The sequence below is a fragment of the Canis lupus genome, chromosome 29 (assembly GCF_048164855.1).
Source record: "Canis lupus baileyi chromosome 29, mCanLup2.hap1, whole genome shotgun sequence".
NCBI lineage: Eukaryota > Metazoa > Chordata > Mammalia > Carnivora > Canidae > Canis > Canis lupus.
The window spans coordinates 24,244,608-24,263,784 of NC_132866.1; the positions used below are offsets into that span (position 1 = coordinate 24,244,608).

The 19,177-nt window shown below is 41.5% G+C and overlaps 1 protein-coding gene across 2 annotated transcripts in view; it reads right to left on the reverse strand.

Moving 5' to 3' along the window:
* SORCS3 (sortilin related VPS10 domain containing receptor 3) overlaps positions 1-19,177 on the reverse strand; it is a 579,951-nt gene that overhangs the window by 434,676 nt on the left and 126,098 nt on the right. Inside the window, exon 1 of one of the 2 annotated variants that reach the window (XM_072805400.1) lies at positions 7,448-7,529. The exons of the other annotated variant lie outside the window; for it this stretch is intronic. Within the exon in view, the coding sequence (XP_072661501.1) occupies positions 7,448-7,510 (63 nt within the window). The 5' untranslated portion in view covers positions 7,511-7,529. Of the gene's footprint in view, positions 1-7,447; positions 7,530-19,177 lie in introns of those variants that run through there. 2 annotated transcript variants of the gene reach the window in all.

Here is a 19,177-nt window from a genome sequence, read left to right on the forward strand (position 1 = left end):
CCCTCATCGATAGGAAACTGGAGGTGAAACTGGCCCACATTTCCTCCCAAGTCAACTACTCTGGCTATCCTTTGGGAGGCTCTGCGGGTTCCTCTTTCCCAGCTGAGATTCCCAGGGAGCCACAGAGTGTTTCCCTACTATCTGCTCCCCCAGCCCTGCCACAGGGCACCCACCAGCCCCAAGCTTCATCCAGACAATCTGACAAGAAGAATCTGATTTTTGGCTGAATGGCTTCTGTAGGGGGCTGGGCCGCTCAGGCTCTAGTCTCTCCCATCCTTACGCACTCAGGGCACAGCGTTATTACTCACTGGAGTGTTTCAACACCATGTGTTGTTATTATTTAAGAAAACAAAGCTTTTTATTTTTGGAATCATGAGCCAAGAGTGGAGGTGGAAAATAGAAAGGAAGTCATATTTTTGAGTGGAAGAGGTTTTATTTGCTATTTTAACTGAGATAATACAACAAAATCTAGGTCAGAGTTTTTTTCTTACTGTTTTGACTAAATTAATAAGAAGAGTTTCTATAGCAAACAAAAGCCTGGCATAAGGTGGGGACTGAGCTTGGGCCAGGATGCGCCCCCTTCCCCAGCCTAACATGGATCTGCGGGGCAGCTCTCTGAGACAGATGGAAGTCTCCACTACCCCACACATCTAACTCTTGAGGCTGCTACTACCAGGTTCATCTTTTCTGATGCATATCTCTGGGGCAGGCAAGTTCCTTGGTCTCCAAATATCAATCGCTTCACTGCTACCAGCTAAAGCCTGCAGCCCTCGGTCTAGAATGCAAGGCCCTCTGCTGTCTGGCTCTCTCACCACCTCCCCAATCTACTCTCCTAAAGGAACCTCTGCTCTCCATTAACTCCCCGCTTCTGATCCCCATCCAGCTCTAACTCTTCCTTCCCCATTCCATAAGGCTCATCCTCAACCCCAGTCCCTCTCTAGAAACCCAGTGAGTAGGACAGAAAGTACAGATGTAGGTGGAATCTGTGACTCTGCCACTTGTAGCTGGGTGACTTTTGGCAAGTATTTAACTTCTGCAATAAGCCTCAGTTCCCTCCTCTGGAAACCAAGTAGGAGGCCCCTGCATTTCAGGCAACTGTGGGGAAGAAAGGAGGCAAAGCACTATTCCTCCTTTGTGCCTCATATCAAGTTCCCTCTCTTCTCAGAACCCAGCCTCTGCTGCCCCACGCTTTTTCCTCATACATGTGCACTTACTGCAATAACCATCCTGTCCTGGTGGTGACTATTTGCAGGTCTGACACCAAGAAGCTGGGGCCTCTGAAAGCAGACACTCTGGCTTTCCACCTCTGTATTCCCAGGAAATGAGCAAATAAAGGAAGGTATCAAACACCTGGCCCAGCCCCTACCACACAAAATGTGCCACTAAATATTTTCCTTTCTTATATGGTATTTTAATATGTTGTCTTGTGTTGGAATTGTTGTGTGCATGCCTTATGGCTTTCACTGCATTTTAAGTTCCTTGAAGCCAAGGACATGTTTTAGTCATTTTTTTTTTCATTTATTTTTAAAGTTTACATAGAGTAAAACTTACTTATTTTGGAGTATAGTTCTTTGAGTTTTGACAAATGCATCCCGTTGTATAACTACCCATCTTAGACATTTTTAGTTCTCTCTGCATACTTTATCTCTCTATAAGTGTTTACCGAGTAAGTGAACAAAAACTGAACAAACGAAATAATAAATGGGGCACCTGTGTGGCTCAGTGGTTGAGCATCTGCCTTTGGCTCAGGTCATGATTCTGGGGTCTTGGGATGGGGTTCCACATCAGGCTCCCCGCAGGGAGCCCCTTCTCCCTCTTCCTATGTCTCTGCCTCTCTCTGTGTGTCTCTCATGAATAAATAAATAAAATCTTTTTTTAAAAAAGGAAATAATAAGCATACAAATACTTGCTGGGAAAGTTTGCACAATATCCACCTGGAGAGTTCTTGAATCACAGCAAATCCATGGGCTCAAATTCTAACTGCTCCACCAACTTTCTACAAAGCAATTACTTAATATCTATCTGAAATCTTTAAAAAAACACTTGTACCCTCTAGCCCAGTATGTATGTTTCTAAGACAATGTACAGACAAAACACTCAGATGCCCACAGTGGTTTAGGTTCCAGGAAGAACAGATTAGCATTGTTTATAACAGCAAATTACCAGAAACAACATGAACACCAACAATCAAGAAAAGGTTAATTATGGTACTTCCATATGATAAGATAAAATCGTATGCTCATATACATATTTTACAGTATTGAATATAATGTACAATTGTGCAACATCAAGTGTAAAACGCAATCTATAAAACACTATATAATATAAATGTTTTAAATACATATGCATATTTGTACATTCTGTATAAAGACAATGTGAAACAAAAAAAATTTATATAAAGTATTAACCTAATTTCACAGAATAAATGCTCATATATGCAGACATAATCATCAATGCATGATAGTGGATATTTATTTTCATTACATATTTTTATATTTTCTAATTTCTTACAATAGATACTCTAATTTCTTTTATAATCAGAAATGTTCTAAAAATAGTCTTTAAAGGCCTTTATTTCTGCTTTAAAAATCTCATAACCTTTATTTCATCTCTAGATGATTCAGTGGTGGCTAAATTTTAACATTCAATATGTGGCATATGGCTCTGCTGAAATGAGAGGGTGCTTTTCTGTCTGAAGCATGTTCAGAAATAACCCGTCCCACTGGTGGGTGACACATTTCCTGCACACCTACAGGAAGCAGACCCTGTGCCAAGGGGCTGAGGCTTCCACGGTGGTGACATCAGGGGAACGTCAGATAAAGGATGCTGGGCAGAGTCTGGGACGTGTAGAATGGCTTCACCCTCACCACCAGCAGGTGCCTGACTTCTCTTAGCTCGAGACCACGCCTCTTTCCCTTCTGCATCCCCAGCAACTCACAGAGTGGCCAACCCACACAACAGACAAGCACAAAGCGCCTGTTAAATGAGGATGGGTGAGACATGAGTAAGAGCTGGGAAATAGGAGAGGGAAGATATACTCTGAAAGTACAGAGGGTCTTGCTTTCCTGGAAGACACACGTGGCCAGCTGCCTGTAGTGATGGCCCCAACTGTCACACCTCTCGGCACCCCATGTTCATTTCAAGTTGTGACTTGCAGCTTCTGTCGTCAAGAGCCAGAAACTGTTACCCCATCCTTTGAATCTGGGTTGGTTTTGACTTGTTCTCTCCCCTCTCTAAAGAGGTGCTGGGCCTGAGCCTAGGCCCGAAGAGACACTGTGTTTCTACTTGCTCTTTGAGACCCCTGCCTACCCACCAGGAGCACACTCGTGGGTTAGCCTGCTGGAAGGGAGACACTCAGCTGGCCACCACACGGGAGCCCAGCCACTGGCTGGTGTGTGGAGGAGAGCGGATGCATGAGGAATCCCAGCCAAGACCAGAACAACTGACCAGCTGGGCCCAGCCCGAATTGCTGACTCATACAGCTCCAAGCCAATTCAATGTTTTTTATAGCCACTGAGTCATGAGAGATGTGTGACAAATAGACCTTTATTTCAGCTTTTAAATCTCTATTTATATATCTTAAAGGTACCTAAAACCCAGTGCACGTAAAACAGAACTCTTGTGCTCCCTCCCAGAATCTCTAGTATTCTGGGAATGTCATGATTATCCTTCCCACTGTGTGTGACAAAAATCTAGAAATCATCTTCAAATCCCCCTTGTCTTCACCCACATGTTTCTATATCCAATGCATCAAGTTCTGTTGATTTTTCCACCTCAGGATTCTCCAATCCATTTACTTCTCAGTCTTTATCATGAACATTTCCCTAAATTACCATCAATCCATTTCTGCTGTGTGACTCTGTCTACTTACTTTACTACTCTGAGCTTCTGTTTCCTGGACTGTAAAATAGGGATAATACCAGGACCTGCCTCAGAGAGTTGTGTACGTTAATGACATAATGTATCCGAAGTGCTGAATAGGAGATCTGATAGAAAATAAGCCTTCAGTAATGTTAGTTTGTTTTCCTTATTCATATAAGTACACAGGACCCATTATGATGGGCCCCAGTCTTCTAATATACCAACAGTTGCTACCGTCTTGCTTAACCTGACAGCAGTGCAAACCGCCTTCACCCAATGCCCCATTCTCTCACATACAGCTCCAAGCCAATTCAATGGCTTGGAATTCAATTTAAAGGCCTCCAGACCTTTACACATGCTTTTTCCTCCATTTGGAATGTCTTTCTCAGCCATCCATTACAGATGGACTCCTATCCATCCTTCAAAACTCGAGTCCTATTTTTACCTCCACACTTTCACCTCTCCCTGAGCCCTCCATCCAAAGCTTAGCAGTCCTCTAATCAGTCCCTTGTTCACACTATCTCCATGCTCCATATGTGTTCCCATTTGCACATTATCATAATTTAGTTCTTTATATCCATCTCTATTTATTGTTAGCTAGTTGAAGGTAGAAGCTATGTCCTTATACCTTGGCAGGTAAAATAGTGCCCAGTACACAGTATGTGCTAAATAAATGACTGGTGAGTGGTGAAATAAAGATCCATACTTATGTCCTCCGCCACCTCAAAGAAGCAGAACGTACCCTGAATCAATGGAACCAACTTCGTCTAGGAGCTTTAAGAGTCTTAGTTCTTTCAGTGCCAAAGTAACTGGCACCCATGTGGAAAATATTTGCTGTCACTCCCCCACCCAGATTCCAAATTCTAGTTCAAAGCCAAGTGCCTGTCTCCCCGCCAGGGCAGCCCACAGCTTTACTGCAAATGTTTCCCTCAGCTCTCCTCTGTGCATAACCTTAGCTATATTATTTACTACCGTGAACACCATAATATGTATTTAAATATGCTGTAAAGGTCAGACAACTGAGCCATACCCCTTCCCGGGAATCCATTTCACACCACGGCAGAGTCAGGCCTCTCAGCACTCACTCAAACCCAGATTTGAAGGTAAATTATGAAGGCTTCTTTTTTCTGGTGTGAGGACAACCTCATCATGCATCATCTTCTATGGAATAATAGCGATAAATCCATCTGTTACAAGCTAGGATAGCAGCAAGTGTTGCAAGCCACAGAATGATTTTAACTTCTGGGATGTCACCCTCACATTCACAAAGTTCATCTATAAAAATCAAGCTGAAGTGTAAAAAATAAGAAGGGAGATGGAGAAGGCGCTTGGCAGAAAGATGCTGCTTGCCCACCAGCACCAATGAGAGACACTCCCAACAGGTGATTCTTGAACTTTTAGAAGACCACTCCTGTGGCCTCCATCTGGTCTAGTTCTCCCTTTACTTTTCCTTGCTCTGAGCCTTCAGTTTGGCTCTCCTTCATTTAGAGGCTCAAAGAGTTCACAGAAATTGATGAAATGATGGATCCTCCCTCCACAGAAATATACACTCAACATACAATTTTCCACTCAACATCAGAGGCTTCGTGGATCCCCCTAAAGCCTCTTCATGGATCAAGAAACCCAAAACTCCTTCTGTGTCACCTGTAATTAAGTTCCCATTCTCTCTATGCCTAGACTTAACCTCTGGGCTCACAGAAAATCAACTCAGAGGAGTCAAGCTAAAAGCAGAAACACCTAGACTTGATCATTAGTATACTGTTTAGAATCCTAGCTCAAATCCTCTAGTCAAGGGCACCAAAGTGAAGCACTGGGACCATGGTTTGTAGCCCCCTGATAACCCCAACAGAACAGGTGCTCGTTAGATTTGAGTGGTACTGGAAAACCAAATTACTCCCATGAAGCACCTAAAAATCAGCTAGGGGTGATAGCTCATGATTTGTCTTCCCCTATTTTGTCTACTTATCTAAACCCTACTTGTTTGAATGAATTAATCTGAGTGTCTAGAGTTTATCTTTTCATAAGGCACACAGAAAGCTCACATACACCAGCCAGTCCACCTCTAGTATTTCTGGTAGAAATCAAATAAGTTTTCCCAAATCATAGGATGTGGCATCTCTTCTGGTTTCCTGATCGGTATCAATTCTCCAAATCTTATCCTATCTCTAACAGGAGCTTTGTTAACTTCTGAATACTGAATGTCAACTTTTAAAATAAGTGTATCAGGGGCACCTGGGTGGCTCAGTAGGTTGAGCATCCACCTCTTGGTTTCAGCTCAGGTCATAATCTCAGGGTCCTGAGATGGAGCTCCATGTAGGACTACACGCTCAGCAGGGGGTCTGCTTAAGGATTCTCTCTCTCTCTCTCTCTCTCTCTCTCTTTTTCTCTCTGTCCCTCTACCAGATTGCTTGCTCTCGCTCTCTCGCTCTCTCAAATAAATAAATCTTTAAAAAAATAAGTATATTAGGATCCCACTTCCATAATGCAGCTAAACTCATGGAAAGGGACTATACTAAGCTTAAGTTGGTGGATTTTACTAGTTATGTGACAGTCATAGAGCCCTTTCATCTACTTTAGCCTGTGTATCTGTATGATGGACATAACCAGGCACACCTTGCCTACTTCTGGGGTTTAAGAGTATGTGGGATACTGTAAATGAGGGCACCTTTATAAAAGTACCAGGTATGATAAAGAGGAAAGAAACTTATGTTCACTTTGTGCCCCTCCTACAAAGCAAGGGCCATGAAAGAAACTTTCAACAATCTATTTCATCCTCTCTACAGTCCATATAAACAAAATTTTATGGACATGAAGGGACAGCCTAGAAGGACTGAGTTCAAATCCAGATTCTGTCTGTAGCTGTGTTGCCTTGGGCCAAGTCCCTTAACCTTTTATTATCAACTGTTTCCTCAATTTTAAAATAGGAATGAGGAAAATTCCTGCTCACAAGTGCTTGTTAGAATCAAATGAAATACTCCCTGTGAAAAAGCTATGAAAACCATAAAGCACTAAACCATTTCAAGGTATTATTAACTAAGATAACAGAACACTTTATCCTGAGATATCTGGGCAGCTCAGTGGTTGAGCTTCTGCCTTTGGGTCAGGTTGTGATCCCAAGGTCCTAGGATTGAGTCTCAAATCAGGCCCCCTGTGGGAAGCCTGCTCCTCCCTCTGCCTATGTCTCTGTCTTTGTCTCTCTCTCTCTCTCTCTCTCTCTCTCATGAATAAATAAATAAAATATTTTTTTAAAAAAGAACACTTTATTCCAACAAGGCAATTACATTGCTGGAGGCAAATGGGAGATGTACACCCACTAACTGGGGGACTGCCATCCAAAAACAATTGCTCAGGTTTGAGCTGAGGCCCAGCATTATGTAGTAAGCAAGGACAGAATGGCTCTTTCCCTGGGGTTTGAAACCAGCTTTAAGAGATAGTTGAAGATCTCTGTGACAGCAGTAAATTTAGTCAAGGAGGGAGACCTTGAGCCCTGGAGGAGGGCCCTCAAAGGAAGAGCTAGAGGAGAAAACGATCAGGAACAAAATACTGCCTTTCATGAGAATTCAGAAACAATAATGAGGTCACTCACCTGCAGTAAGAGCCTGAGTGAGTAAATGAGCCTGGGGAACTCACGCGGGAACATTAAATGCATTCCTTATAAACAGCAACCTAGAGATACCCAGAAAGGGAGAAAGGTGATAAGGTAGAAGGAAAAAGTGCCAGTGATGGGTAATATGGAGGATTACAGAAAGTGCTTACAGCAGTGCTTTCTAAGAATATTTTAGCCCATTCTTTCTTTAAAGGAAATCGATGGGGGAAATCCAATGCATAAAACAAAGTAAAATCAAGGTGAGCCAGTTGAGGAAAGGTTTAGAGCCTGAATGCTCAGCCCCATGGTGCCTCCATCCCCTAAAGGCAGCCTCACTGAGGAACATGAGGAAGTCCTTGGGATCTGACAGTAGAATCAGAAGGCTATTGATTTAATAAGGGATGAAGTCTGTGACAAAGACTTCCAGCTTCCATCTGTCTGTCTGTCTCTCTCTCTCTCTCTCCCTTTTAGCACTGAAACCCCTCCTGCCACCTCTCGGTCTCCATCCAGCTAGAGATTTCAGTTCCAGCCTCCCTTGCAGCTAGAAATGATTGTGAGATTCCCCTTTTGCCAGTGGAATGTGAGTGGAAGTGGTGCATGCAGTTTCTGACTCACTTCCTTAGAAAGAAGTTGACTGCTCCCTTTCTGGCTCATTCCTGGCATGGGCATGACAACGGCTAGCATGTGGGAAGCACACAGGAGCTAGTAGAGCAACAAAAATGAAAGGAGCCCGAGCCTCTGGATGAGCTGGTGGAGAAGAGCCCCATCCCTTTCCTGGACCACCCACCTAAACCTGGACATGGGAGAAAAAGAAATCTCCATCCTATTCAAGCCTCAGCACTCTGAGTGTCACAGTTACAGATCCCCCATGACCAACCTAAATAAGTATATATGAGAGGAGGAGAAAAAGTGAGCAATAAAACCTTCAATTTGGTGCTTCCTACCCCACCTCCAAGATCTCTGAGCCCATGACTTGGCCCCAACATCAGAATGATGACCTCTTCAAATGAAAAGAAATTCTTCATTGCTTTGAATGGTAACAGATTCTGCTTATGCTTCATTTTTTAGGAAAAGCCATTCAGTAGATGCTCTGTAGGTCCCAACCAGATCTTAGGACTAGATTATGGCAGCACAGAGTTCCTTCCCTCTCCTCACTTTTGCTACGTCTGGGCTTCCGATGTGGAGCTGGGATGTGGCAGTCCTGTACATTCTCCACTTCCCAACACTGCTGCCTCCAGAACACTCCCAGAATGAGCCCACCACTTTCTGGGGGAAAATCTCAGCCTAGTAGCTCATTCTTTAAATCCCAAAGAGATCCATTAGCTCAGGCTGCAAGTGGTATCTCAAACTCAAGAACTTTTACAAGATGTTGAAAAGCAACCGTTGTATAAACCCCTTAAGTCCTAACTCTGTTGCAAGTGCTACTCAGTTTCTATTCTCTTCTATTCTCTCATCTTAGATGATTCAGTTGTTAAATATAGCCAGAATCAGGAGATTTTTGGTCCTCCGTTCCCATCACCTGACAGGCTCACCCTCTCTTGGCTTCAGAGATCCAGAATCTTCATGAAATCACCGTTAAATACTAGATCATTACTGAAAATGATGATGTTGAGGTGTATAAAAGAAACTTAATGCCTTGGAATATAAAATCTATTCTAATCACTACATCTAATTACCAAGAAGAATGACTCACCAAAATATTTAAAATGTCTTAAAATATAATAAAGTGAAAAGAGAGAATGTGAGCAATTGCTTAGTGAGCTGGCAATGGAAAGGAGATCTCAGAGAATACAAATCCCATTTTAGCATCAAAGAAGCCAGGATCTTTCAAAATCGTTGTACGTTCTATTCTTATCCATGTTTAAACTTAAGACCTTCAGAAGTGAAACTTTCAAATTTTTCAACAGGATCTGAAGCTTGCCCTTGCCATATACTACAATGACACTGTAAGCTTTTACATATCTGTAAATTCATGTACAATTCAAGTGTTAGAACTAAATGTATGCCTCAGTGTGTTAGTTTCTTTCAGGCTCTGCTTCAAAACATACATGCCCAGATGAAAGTCCTCAGATGTAAAAATTATCTTCGCAGCAGATTCATATCTCACCCTCAAAGATTCCATTTGCACTGCACCACAACACATAATTCATCCATTCATACACTCACTGTTTTTATGGCAGCACAAGTGACAGGCACAAAAGCAATATTAGCAAAGACTGACCAATCAAGAGCTGGCCTTTTACAAGTGTATTTTTCACACTCAAAAATATTTCCAGAGGGGTACCTGAGGGGCATGGTTGGTTAAGCATCCGACTCCTGGTTTTGGCTCAGGTTATGATCTCAGGCTCGTGAGATCGAGCCCCATGGCAGGCTCTGCGCTCAATGAGGAGTCTACTTAGGATTCTCTCTCTCTCTCCCTCTCCCTCTGCCCTTCCTGCTCATGTTCTCTCTCTCTCTCTCTCTCTCTCTCTCATTCTCTCTCTCTCTGTCTTATAACTATATAACTATATAAATATATATATATAGATAGATAGATAGATAGATATAGATATAGATATAGATATAGATATAGATATCCAGAGGTAGGTGTTTTTATTTCCATTTTACAAATAAGGAAATTATGCTTTGAAATGGTTAAAGAGTTTTTCTGAGGTCAGAATCAAATATCTTTCTGGTTGAAGAGCCTATCTATTCCCCTACTCTATCTCCCTCCAGAGGAGGAGGGAAAGTGGAAAATGAATAATAAAAGCTGTGGTGCCTTAACCTAGTAGCCCTAAGCTCCAAATGAGAAAGACCTTATTAATTTCCCTGTGTTTACAGATGAGGAAGTGTGAATATGGATAAATGAAGTGCCTTCCCCAGATGACACCAGCAGTAAGTAGCAAAAACAGGGTTTGAACCCAAGGCCATCTGGCTCTGCCCCTTACCTCTACATTAAAGCTGCCTCCTTCTACTAAAAGAAGTGAAAATAGACAAATCAAAAATGAGCAATGAAATAGTCACCAATCTCTATAAATTCAGGAGAAGGAGGAGTCAGTCCTGGCCAGCTGAATCAGGGAATGCTTCATATCCCAGGTGCTTTTTGAAATTAGTATCTTAAGATGGGGGCGTAGCCTCACCATCAAAATAACCAGGAGTGAGGAAGGAAATTTATATGCACAGGTTCTTGCATCGACTGACTCAGTCTAACCCGAAAGCCCATGGTTTATATTCACTGTTGGTGTCATACAGTCAGTGGGTTTTGAAATGTACATAATTATATGTATGCACCATGACAGCATCATACAGCATCTTTCAACTGCTCTAAACATCCTCCTGCTCTTCCTGTTAACCCCTGGCAAACACTGATCTTTTTACTGTCTCCATGGTTTTGTCTTTTCCAGAAATGTCAGAGTTGAAATCATACAGTACATAGTTTTTTCAGATTAGGTCTTTTACTTAATAATATGCCTTTTGGGTTCCTCCATGTATTTTCACAGTTTGGTAGCTCATTTCTTTTTAACACCACATACTATTCCATTGTATGGATGTACCACCGTTTATTCGTCCATTCACCTACTGAAGGACATTTTGGTTGCTTCTAAGTTGTGGCAATTATGAACAAAGCTGCTATAAACACCCATATGCAGGTTTTTGTGTGGACATATGTTTTCAACTCATTTGGTTAAATACCAAATTTTGCTAAATCAGATGGTGAGAGTATGTTTAGTTTCCTAAAAATCTGCCAAACTGTCTTTCAAAGTGGCAGTACCATTTTGAATTCCCACCAGCAGTAAATAAGAGTTCCTGTTGCTCTACACCTTCACCAGCATTTGGTGTTGTCAATGCTTTGGGTTTTCACCATTCTGATAGGTGTGTGTCATAGTAACAAAATTGTGTTTTTAAAAAGAGCTTTCCTGTTATTCTCATACAGATGGCTCGAGGTTGAGAAATAGGGACCTTAAAGAAAAAGCGGCCTTTGCCCACCAGCTTACAGTTTCTCATGTGAGGGTTACCAGGGTGGATACTCAGGTGGTACTCACTGGTATAGCCCTCCCAGTTAAAATATGGACATAATTCTAGTAAAAAGCTATTGTTCCAAGCCCTCCCTATGTCACTCCACCACCCAAGTAGCCCCAAACCCACTGCTTAGACCTTCCAGTGTTACTCACATCCTGTACCCAAGGAGCTAAGGCTTGGCCCTGAGAAAACCTCTAGAACTCTGCTCTAGCTATTGCCAGGGTCCTTCCTGACTGATCGAGCCCAGTCTCTTCAAGGTTATTAAATATTTCAAATATCACCCCTGGGATTACCCTATAAGATTACAGACTGTTTCCCAAAGCTTCCTGAACCCTGTAAACACCTGCTAGACTTGTTCATCAGGTGCCATTCTCAGAATCATTGATTCAGTAGATCTGGGTTGGGGCCCAGAATCCCCTTTGTGTGTTTTTTCCTTTTTCTTTTATTTAAATATCCAAGGTGTTAGGTTTTTGTTTTGATTTTTCAATCTCCCAGGGTGATTCTTATCTTTGGGAGAGTTTTGCAATTAAAAAAAAAAGAGAGAGTGGGAAGAAATATTTTCACTCAAGCTAGAAAAATTCTTCTAAGTCCCAAAAGCACAGATTCTGATTATAGAGACATTAATGAGAGATATAAAATTCAAATCCTAGTCCTACCTCACCTGCTATGTGACTTTGGGCAATTGATTTAACCCATATGAAGCCTTACTTCTCTGAAGCTACAAGATTAGGTAAGATAAATGTATGTGGCACATAGGAGTTACATAAACAATTACAGCCAATACCATAAGTACCCAGCACACTTGTGGACTGTCTCTCAACTTAAAAAAAAATAAAATTAGCCTTGATTTAGACTCAAGGTTTTACTACCTTTATCAGAACAGCAAAATTGGCCAAGGTTGGCTTAGCAACAGTATGACTCCATCAAGCCAATGTCAAATGTGGCTCCTTTTATCTTATTTATTTGGTGGGCATCCAACTCACATCAGTGTTTGCTTTAAAATATTCATTTAGAAGGAAAAAAAAGCCTTTGACTCCATTTTTAGTTAGAAAACATTTAACTCCAGCACTGTCATTAGTCACTAAAAGTTTCATTTTCCAGCCTTCTTACCTATGCCATTTATTTTTCTTTCTATTTTTACAGCAGCAAATATTCTTGGCCCAGCTTCTTGCTTTGTTCTAAACTAAGGAATAAAAAATAAAAAGGGAAATGCCTCTTTCAAAGAATTTCACCCCTCCTGAAGACAAATGATTCTTGGGAATCCCAGCCCAGCCCATGTCATTAGGGATGAATGCCACCTTGTCATAAGTGGTAGGCTGCAAAGAGTGGGGAAATGGGCAGATAATGAAATTACTGAACACTCAAAGTGTCAGAGACTGACAGACTGGGGCCATCCATCACCAATTATATGAGGCATTAACATGCTGCTTTTCTATCCAGAGACAAAGACAGCAACAAGAATAGTAAATAGTCTGGAGTGGGTCTGTGCAAGAAACCAATAATTTAATGACCTGACAACCAGCAAATACCCTCAAAGTGTGGCCTGCCTCTGCCCTAGAACTTGTTTTACACCCAGCACCTTGAATGATACAAAATGTCAATGTTTCCTAAACACCAATCTTTCCTGCCCTACCTTCTTTGCAGCTACATCTGTGTAACAACTGTACTAAATGCAATGTGCTTCTTTAAATTGGCTCTTCTTACTAAAATTAATTTATTTCAAAAGAAAACTTGGTATTACTATCAAAATGAAAAATCTATATCACCTGCCATAAATGCAGAAGAATCGTGAAAATAATTGCAAAGCAAAGAAAACAAGGCCATTAAAGCCTAGTCAATACTGTCCCCTGCTGTGGGTTCTGAGACTGAAGCCACCTTTTACTGTTAAAATAGGAGATTATCAAGTGTTAGAAAGCTGTTAAAGACATACTATCTTCAAACTGATATTCTTTCCTTGATGTCTGAAAGGGATCAAAAGCAAACTTGAGAATTAAGTATCTCACTGAATGGGCCAATGCTACTCACAGCCATACCCATGAACTAGATGGATTTCCACTTTAGAAAATACTACTAAGAGCTCTGGCTACAGAAGGTATGGCACTGATAGGTTTTTCACAAATACAGAACAAACTATGGAAATCTCAGGCCCTGCTAAATACAAATGTGAGAAAACAACAATGTTCCACCCAGCTAAAAGGTAGGCAACTCATAGAATCCCTCCCCAAGAACATTCCTAGGAAATATCTTAGTTTGTGATCTTTTCTTCCTTTGGATCCAACCGAAAAGGTTTACCCAAAGCCACACCATCACTCAGGATGGTTCTCAGTCCGAAGTAGGGCAAGGAAGCCTGACTGGTGACCTGGCCATTAGGCATATAACTCACATTATGGAGAAAGCTAAAGCTGGTAACTAGAGCCTTGAATCAGGGAACCAGGATCAAAGAAGTGTTATGGTGTCAGGTAAGACTTGGAATTGGTCTCAACTGCGGGAATGAAATTAGCTTGCGCCAAAGTGTAAGCAGCACCAGGGACAGCTCCTGCAGCCCCAAGCATTGCTTACAAAAGAGAAGTAGAACTGGTGTTTTCTGGCTACCACCAAGTCTTTTTATATACATACATATGTATATGTATATGTTTTATTGAATACATTGGACACTTTATATTGGTATCAAGAGGGCAACTACTGGCCCTTAGAGAGCGTTTTTAAAACTGGGGCAGGTGCGGGGGGGGGGGGGGGGGGCAATGATGCAACCAGCACTGGATTTAGTGGGCAGAGGCAGGAATGCTGATCATTTTACACTAGGTTGCACCATGGAAAATCATCTCACACCTTACACAGCTTGAAACAGCCACCAGACATTCTTATAGGGAAGAAACTATTTGTCATTAACCAAGCCTAAAGCCTAAATTCATTTTACATATAAGCCAAAAGTATTTTGCACAGTATTAATAGGCTTAATTTTCTAAGCACATAACTATTATGTAGGTTATAAGAAGACTGTGTTTTGTTTTATAAAGGATTTTACCAAAAAAAGTATTCACCATTTTTTTAAAAATCATGTAGCAAATGGTGATACTTGTGTGTGTTGCCAATACCACACACCTGTAACAGTCTGCTTTTGTAGTTGCCTCTCTGTGATTCTAGGTATAGGAGCAAGCATCTGATGACTTCATTGTATCTCCAGTGTAGTCATACCCGAGCATTTATCGAAATACATGCTATTTTGTTATAAATTACTCTTCGTTTACTTCTCCTTTATATTAAAGTCAGAGCATTATGTTGATTTTAATTATGTTTGTAGGCACGTTACATTATCTCTGAATTTCATTTCAGTACTATAAAGGGAGTGTTTCAAAATATTTGTTATAAAAAGGGGAAAAGGGATCTGATATGCCTGAGAATACTGTTCTCAGTGATCAGCACCATTGTGGTTTGTCTTCTTTGTCTCTATAACCCCCACCATGTCCATGGAGGACCCTCCTTAGGGCAGAGAGAAACAGGCTCCTCATCCTCTCCAAGCCCTATGTGGGTGTTAGGCCATGACATCCAGAGGGATATGGTACTTAACCAAGGAGATCAATTCCAGTGGGATCTCTTCTGAATCCCACAGCAAATCCTTGTCCTGGTAGCAAATTCTATAAGAAGGTATGTAGGTTGGTGTTGTCTATTGAAGTAACTTTCAACTATATGCTACATAATAATCTCAATCTCAATCATTCTCTCTCTCTCTCTCTCCCTCTCCCTCTCTGTGTGTCTGTCTGTCTGTCTGTCTCTCTCTCTCTCACGTACACACACACACACACACAGGATCTACCTTGATAAAGCTCCTTGATCTTTTGTTTAAATCCTTGTGATAAAGGCTCTTTTGGTCCACTTTCCCTAGATTTCTATAGCTAATTCACCTCAGAGCTCCCAAGCCTCTCCACCCCATACCATGGTATCCATTCTGAGCCTCAAAGCCCCCTTTATCACTGTTTGTCTTTCCCATCACTAGCAACCATTTGGCTCTTCACCACTTTGGCCACATGATAGAAAATGTCCCAACCAGAGGGAAAACAGGGGAATACCCCGTACTCCAGAGAGCGGATGAGCAATACATGTATGACATTCTCCAAACCAATATCCCAAACACAATATTTGACAAAAATATGGGCATAAAGTCTGACAGCAGAACAAAGTATTGGGAATCATGACTGTTCCAGAAAATCAGGGATGAATGATCCAGATGGAGAGATCTTAGAACTCTTCAGAGGTAGCTGCTAAGAACAGCAGCAGTTGCATATTACTTTTCCCTGGTGTAGAAACTGAGGCAAAAGATTCAGTCCTGACCCTCCTACCACTGCCAGCATCTTCTCTAGCTTTGCTATTCCTGCCCTGCCTCACTCTATCCCTTAAATTCTGGCCACTGCAAGAGTTCCACTGACAGTTCCCCTCTCTCTCTCCAGATTCCACTCCTGGAAAATTTAATTCATTCTGACAGTTGCCTTACCATATAAGTGCCAATGCAGCCAAACCTTCCCTCTCCCATTCAGACCTCCTTCCTGCTCTTTAGTTCTCTTCATACAACCACCTTCTGGAAAAATCCAACCTTTTTAACTACCAGTACTTCAACCACAATATGTCAAAATTGTACACATCCTCCTTGCCACCCCCTCCCAGTAAATAAAATCTTTGTTCCTATCTATATTCCTGTCTCAACTAACAGTCATCACTGTCTTCCCAGCACCCATAACAGAAACCTGACAGCCATATTACTGAGTTAACTGTCCCTCAAACTCAGGGCTAAGTCCTAAGAACTCAGTCTTTGCAATGGTAACATGTTACTCTATCCTCCGTTCCCATGACATCAGTCCAGATTTTTATCACTTTTCACCTGGAATATGTAATACCATGGGCTTGCACTGATGGCTCTTCCTCCTCAGAGCCTCCCACCCATCCCCCAATCTCCTAGCATCATGATCCTATTAAAGTGTCTAGTCAAATCTCACACTTAGCTCCCACCAAGCTTTCAACAGTCACCCGTGGTGCAGAATCCAAGTTCCTCAACACAGCCCTCCATGACTGTTTCCTTTCAATAAGGAAGGACTAGAAGCATTTGAATCAGTCAGACCTGAGGTTGAATTATAGGTTCACAGACTTCTGGCTGCATGACCTTGGATAAGAACAAGAGTGCCAACTCATTATTTTAATTGTCCTAATTGTAGAGTCTGTTTGTTATATATAAAGTTAAACTTTCTATTCAGCCACTTTAGGTAAAAAAAAAAAAAAAAATACATCCATAGGAGATGTATCCGACGTTCAAAATAACTCACTTCTAAAATGATAAAAATCTCTTCTTTTATCATTAATGGGGATAATAATGATGCTTATCCCAGGTTTGTTGTGAAGATTTAAAGGAGAAAAAATATATACATATTAGATATATATATACATTTATGTATAATTATACATACATTTGCATATATATACATATATAATTATATACACACTGCATACACACATACATGTCTACATATAATTATATGTACATATTACATATGTATACACATTTATTTATAATTACATATACAAACTGTGTATATACACATATGCATATACATATGCATTGCTAGATACATACACATATACACATTTATGTATATGTTTATATGTATACATATATATATACATTTTGTTGTGTGTACGTATATACGTATATGTATATGTATATATATTCCAGCACAAATTCCAAGGCTCCTTTCTTCCTTTGCCTAACCATGATACTTTGATGTGGTACAACTCCTTATTAAGAGGTAAATTTAGGAAATCAATGACCCCAAAATCACCCAAAAATCTCAAAATAGACAGTTGTTGTTAAAGACCAAGGAACCCACAGTCCATCTGAGGGTAGAACAAAAATCCAAAGGATAGGGATGCCTGGGTGGCTTAGCAGTTTAGCGCCTGCCTTCAGCCCAGGGCATGACCCTAGAGTCCTGGGATCAAGTCCCACATCAGGCTCCCTGCGTGGAGCCTGCTTCTCCCTCTGCCTATGTCTCTGCTTCTCTCTCTCTCTCTTATGAATAAATAAATAAAATCCTTTTAAAAAACCCAAAGGACAACACACAAGCTACAAAAATTTGGGAATTTTGAAAGGCAGGCCATGTCAGTCCCAGACATTAGAAGTTTCATGAAGGAGGCTGCTTCTAAACTTCTTTTGAAGGAAATAATAACTGCAAAGAACTGTAGCCACCCTGATACCAAGAACTCTTAGAAGTTCACCCGCTAAAGCAGGAAATGTTACAAAGATCACAAGGACAAACATTCACTGCATTTCTTCTCACGGCTGTGAACAACCCAAAGGGAATAAAACACTCACTGCCTTCGAGAACCAAAATGATCTTATAAAGCTGTTAACATGTTTAACTAGTGAAGCAAAGCAGAATGGGCTGCAGTGGAAAAGAGAAACCAACCACATGCCACAGGAGGATGAGACTCTAAGTGGCATCAAGGGCACCCCTGATAAACAGGCAGGTAGCAGCTGCAGGGTGAGTGTGGAAGTGCCAGTATGCGTCCTCCATCTTCTTGCCCACATACCTCCAACAGGATAGGCCTCTGATGTTTTAGGATAACTCTGACTTTCTTGGACCCTGTTTTTCTTAATTCAGACCAGAACTAGCCCCAAAACATGAGTTTCTCTTTGCAGGTAATGTAGACACTGGTCCAGGCTTCTCTCTGTGCTTATGCCTCTACTCCTTCCCCTCCCTTCTTTCTAATTTCATTCCAAAGCAGAAACATGACAACTCTGCAGAAGATTACAACCTCTGGTTTTGTTATGGAAAGAGGTATAGAAAATATGAATATCTGCTCTGACCACAGCCACCTAAAGATTATCAATTTGGAGAGCTCCAATTTTCCCAGAGTTGCAGAGAACACTAGATGATCCATTATGCATCATCATAAGAGCGTCTCTGCTTATGAATGATGAGAAGGGCTCAGGGATACCCTAGCATGGGATCCTGGGTGTCTGTAGCTTCCCCAGCTCCCAACCATACCAGAGCAGCATGAACACCCTTCCAAATCTTCCTATGTCACCAAAGTACAGTGACCAAAATGCAAAATCTTAGACTCCAGGTTGTTCCAAGTTGAGAGCCAAAGGGCTGGCTTTAGAGTCCATCCTTGAGGAGCCTGGATTTCAGAAGTGCCTTATTCTAGTCAAATCCAAATTTTAAAAATGTTCAAAAATGGCCACTCCACATACCATTGATCACCACTGGGCTACCACTGGGCTAGGTATCTCTCCTGGGTGGTTTTAGACCCTTAAATTCCACTGAGTCTCTTTTAAGTCATCGTAAATGGAGACAACATCTTAGCTGGCATACAGGCAGGGGACTAGATCAGATGACTTCTGGAGTTACTGTCCAGCTCCGATTTGCCTGCATAGCAACCAGGAAAAGAGAAGGCTGTTTTCCAACTTCAACAAGGGACTGGTTTTTTGCCAAGTTTGGATAGATAGATGTTTGTTTGTAGGGCTCTAAGTCCATATTGCCTCTAGGACTCAACAAACACCTGCAAAATGTCCAATTAAAGAGGAAGGTATCAGTTTCATTGAGCCCAGGGTCTGCCTACAGCCCTACAGTCCATTACAGCACCTCCTAATTTCAGGGAGTCCTGTCTGCACCTTTCTCAGACACACCCACTCTTCCACTGGCCTTGCTGTGAATAGCTCATGTGTATTCTTTCTTTAGATCTCAG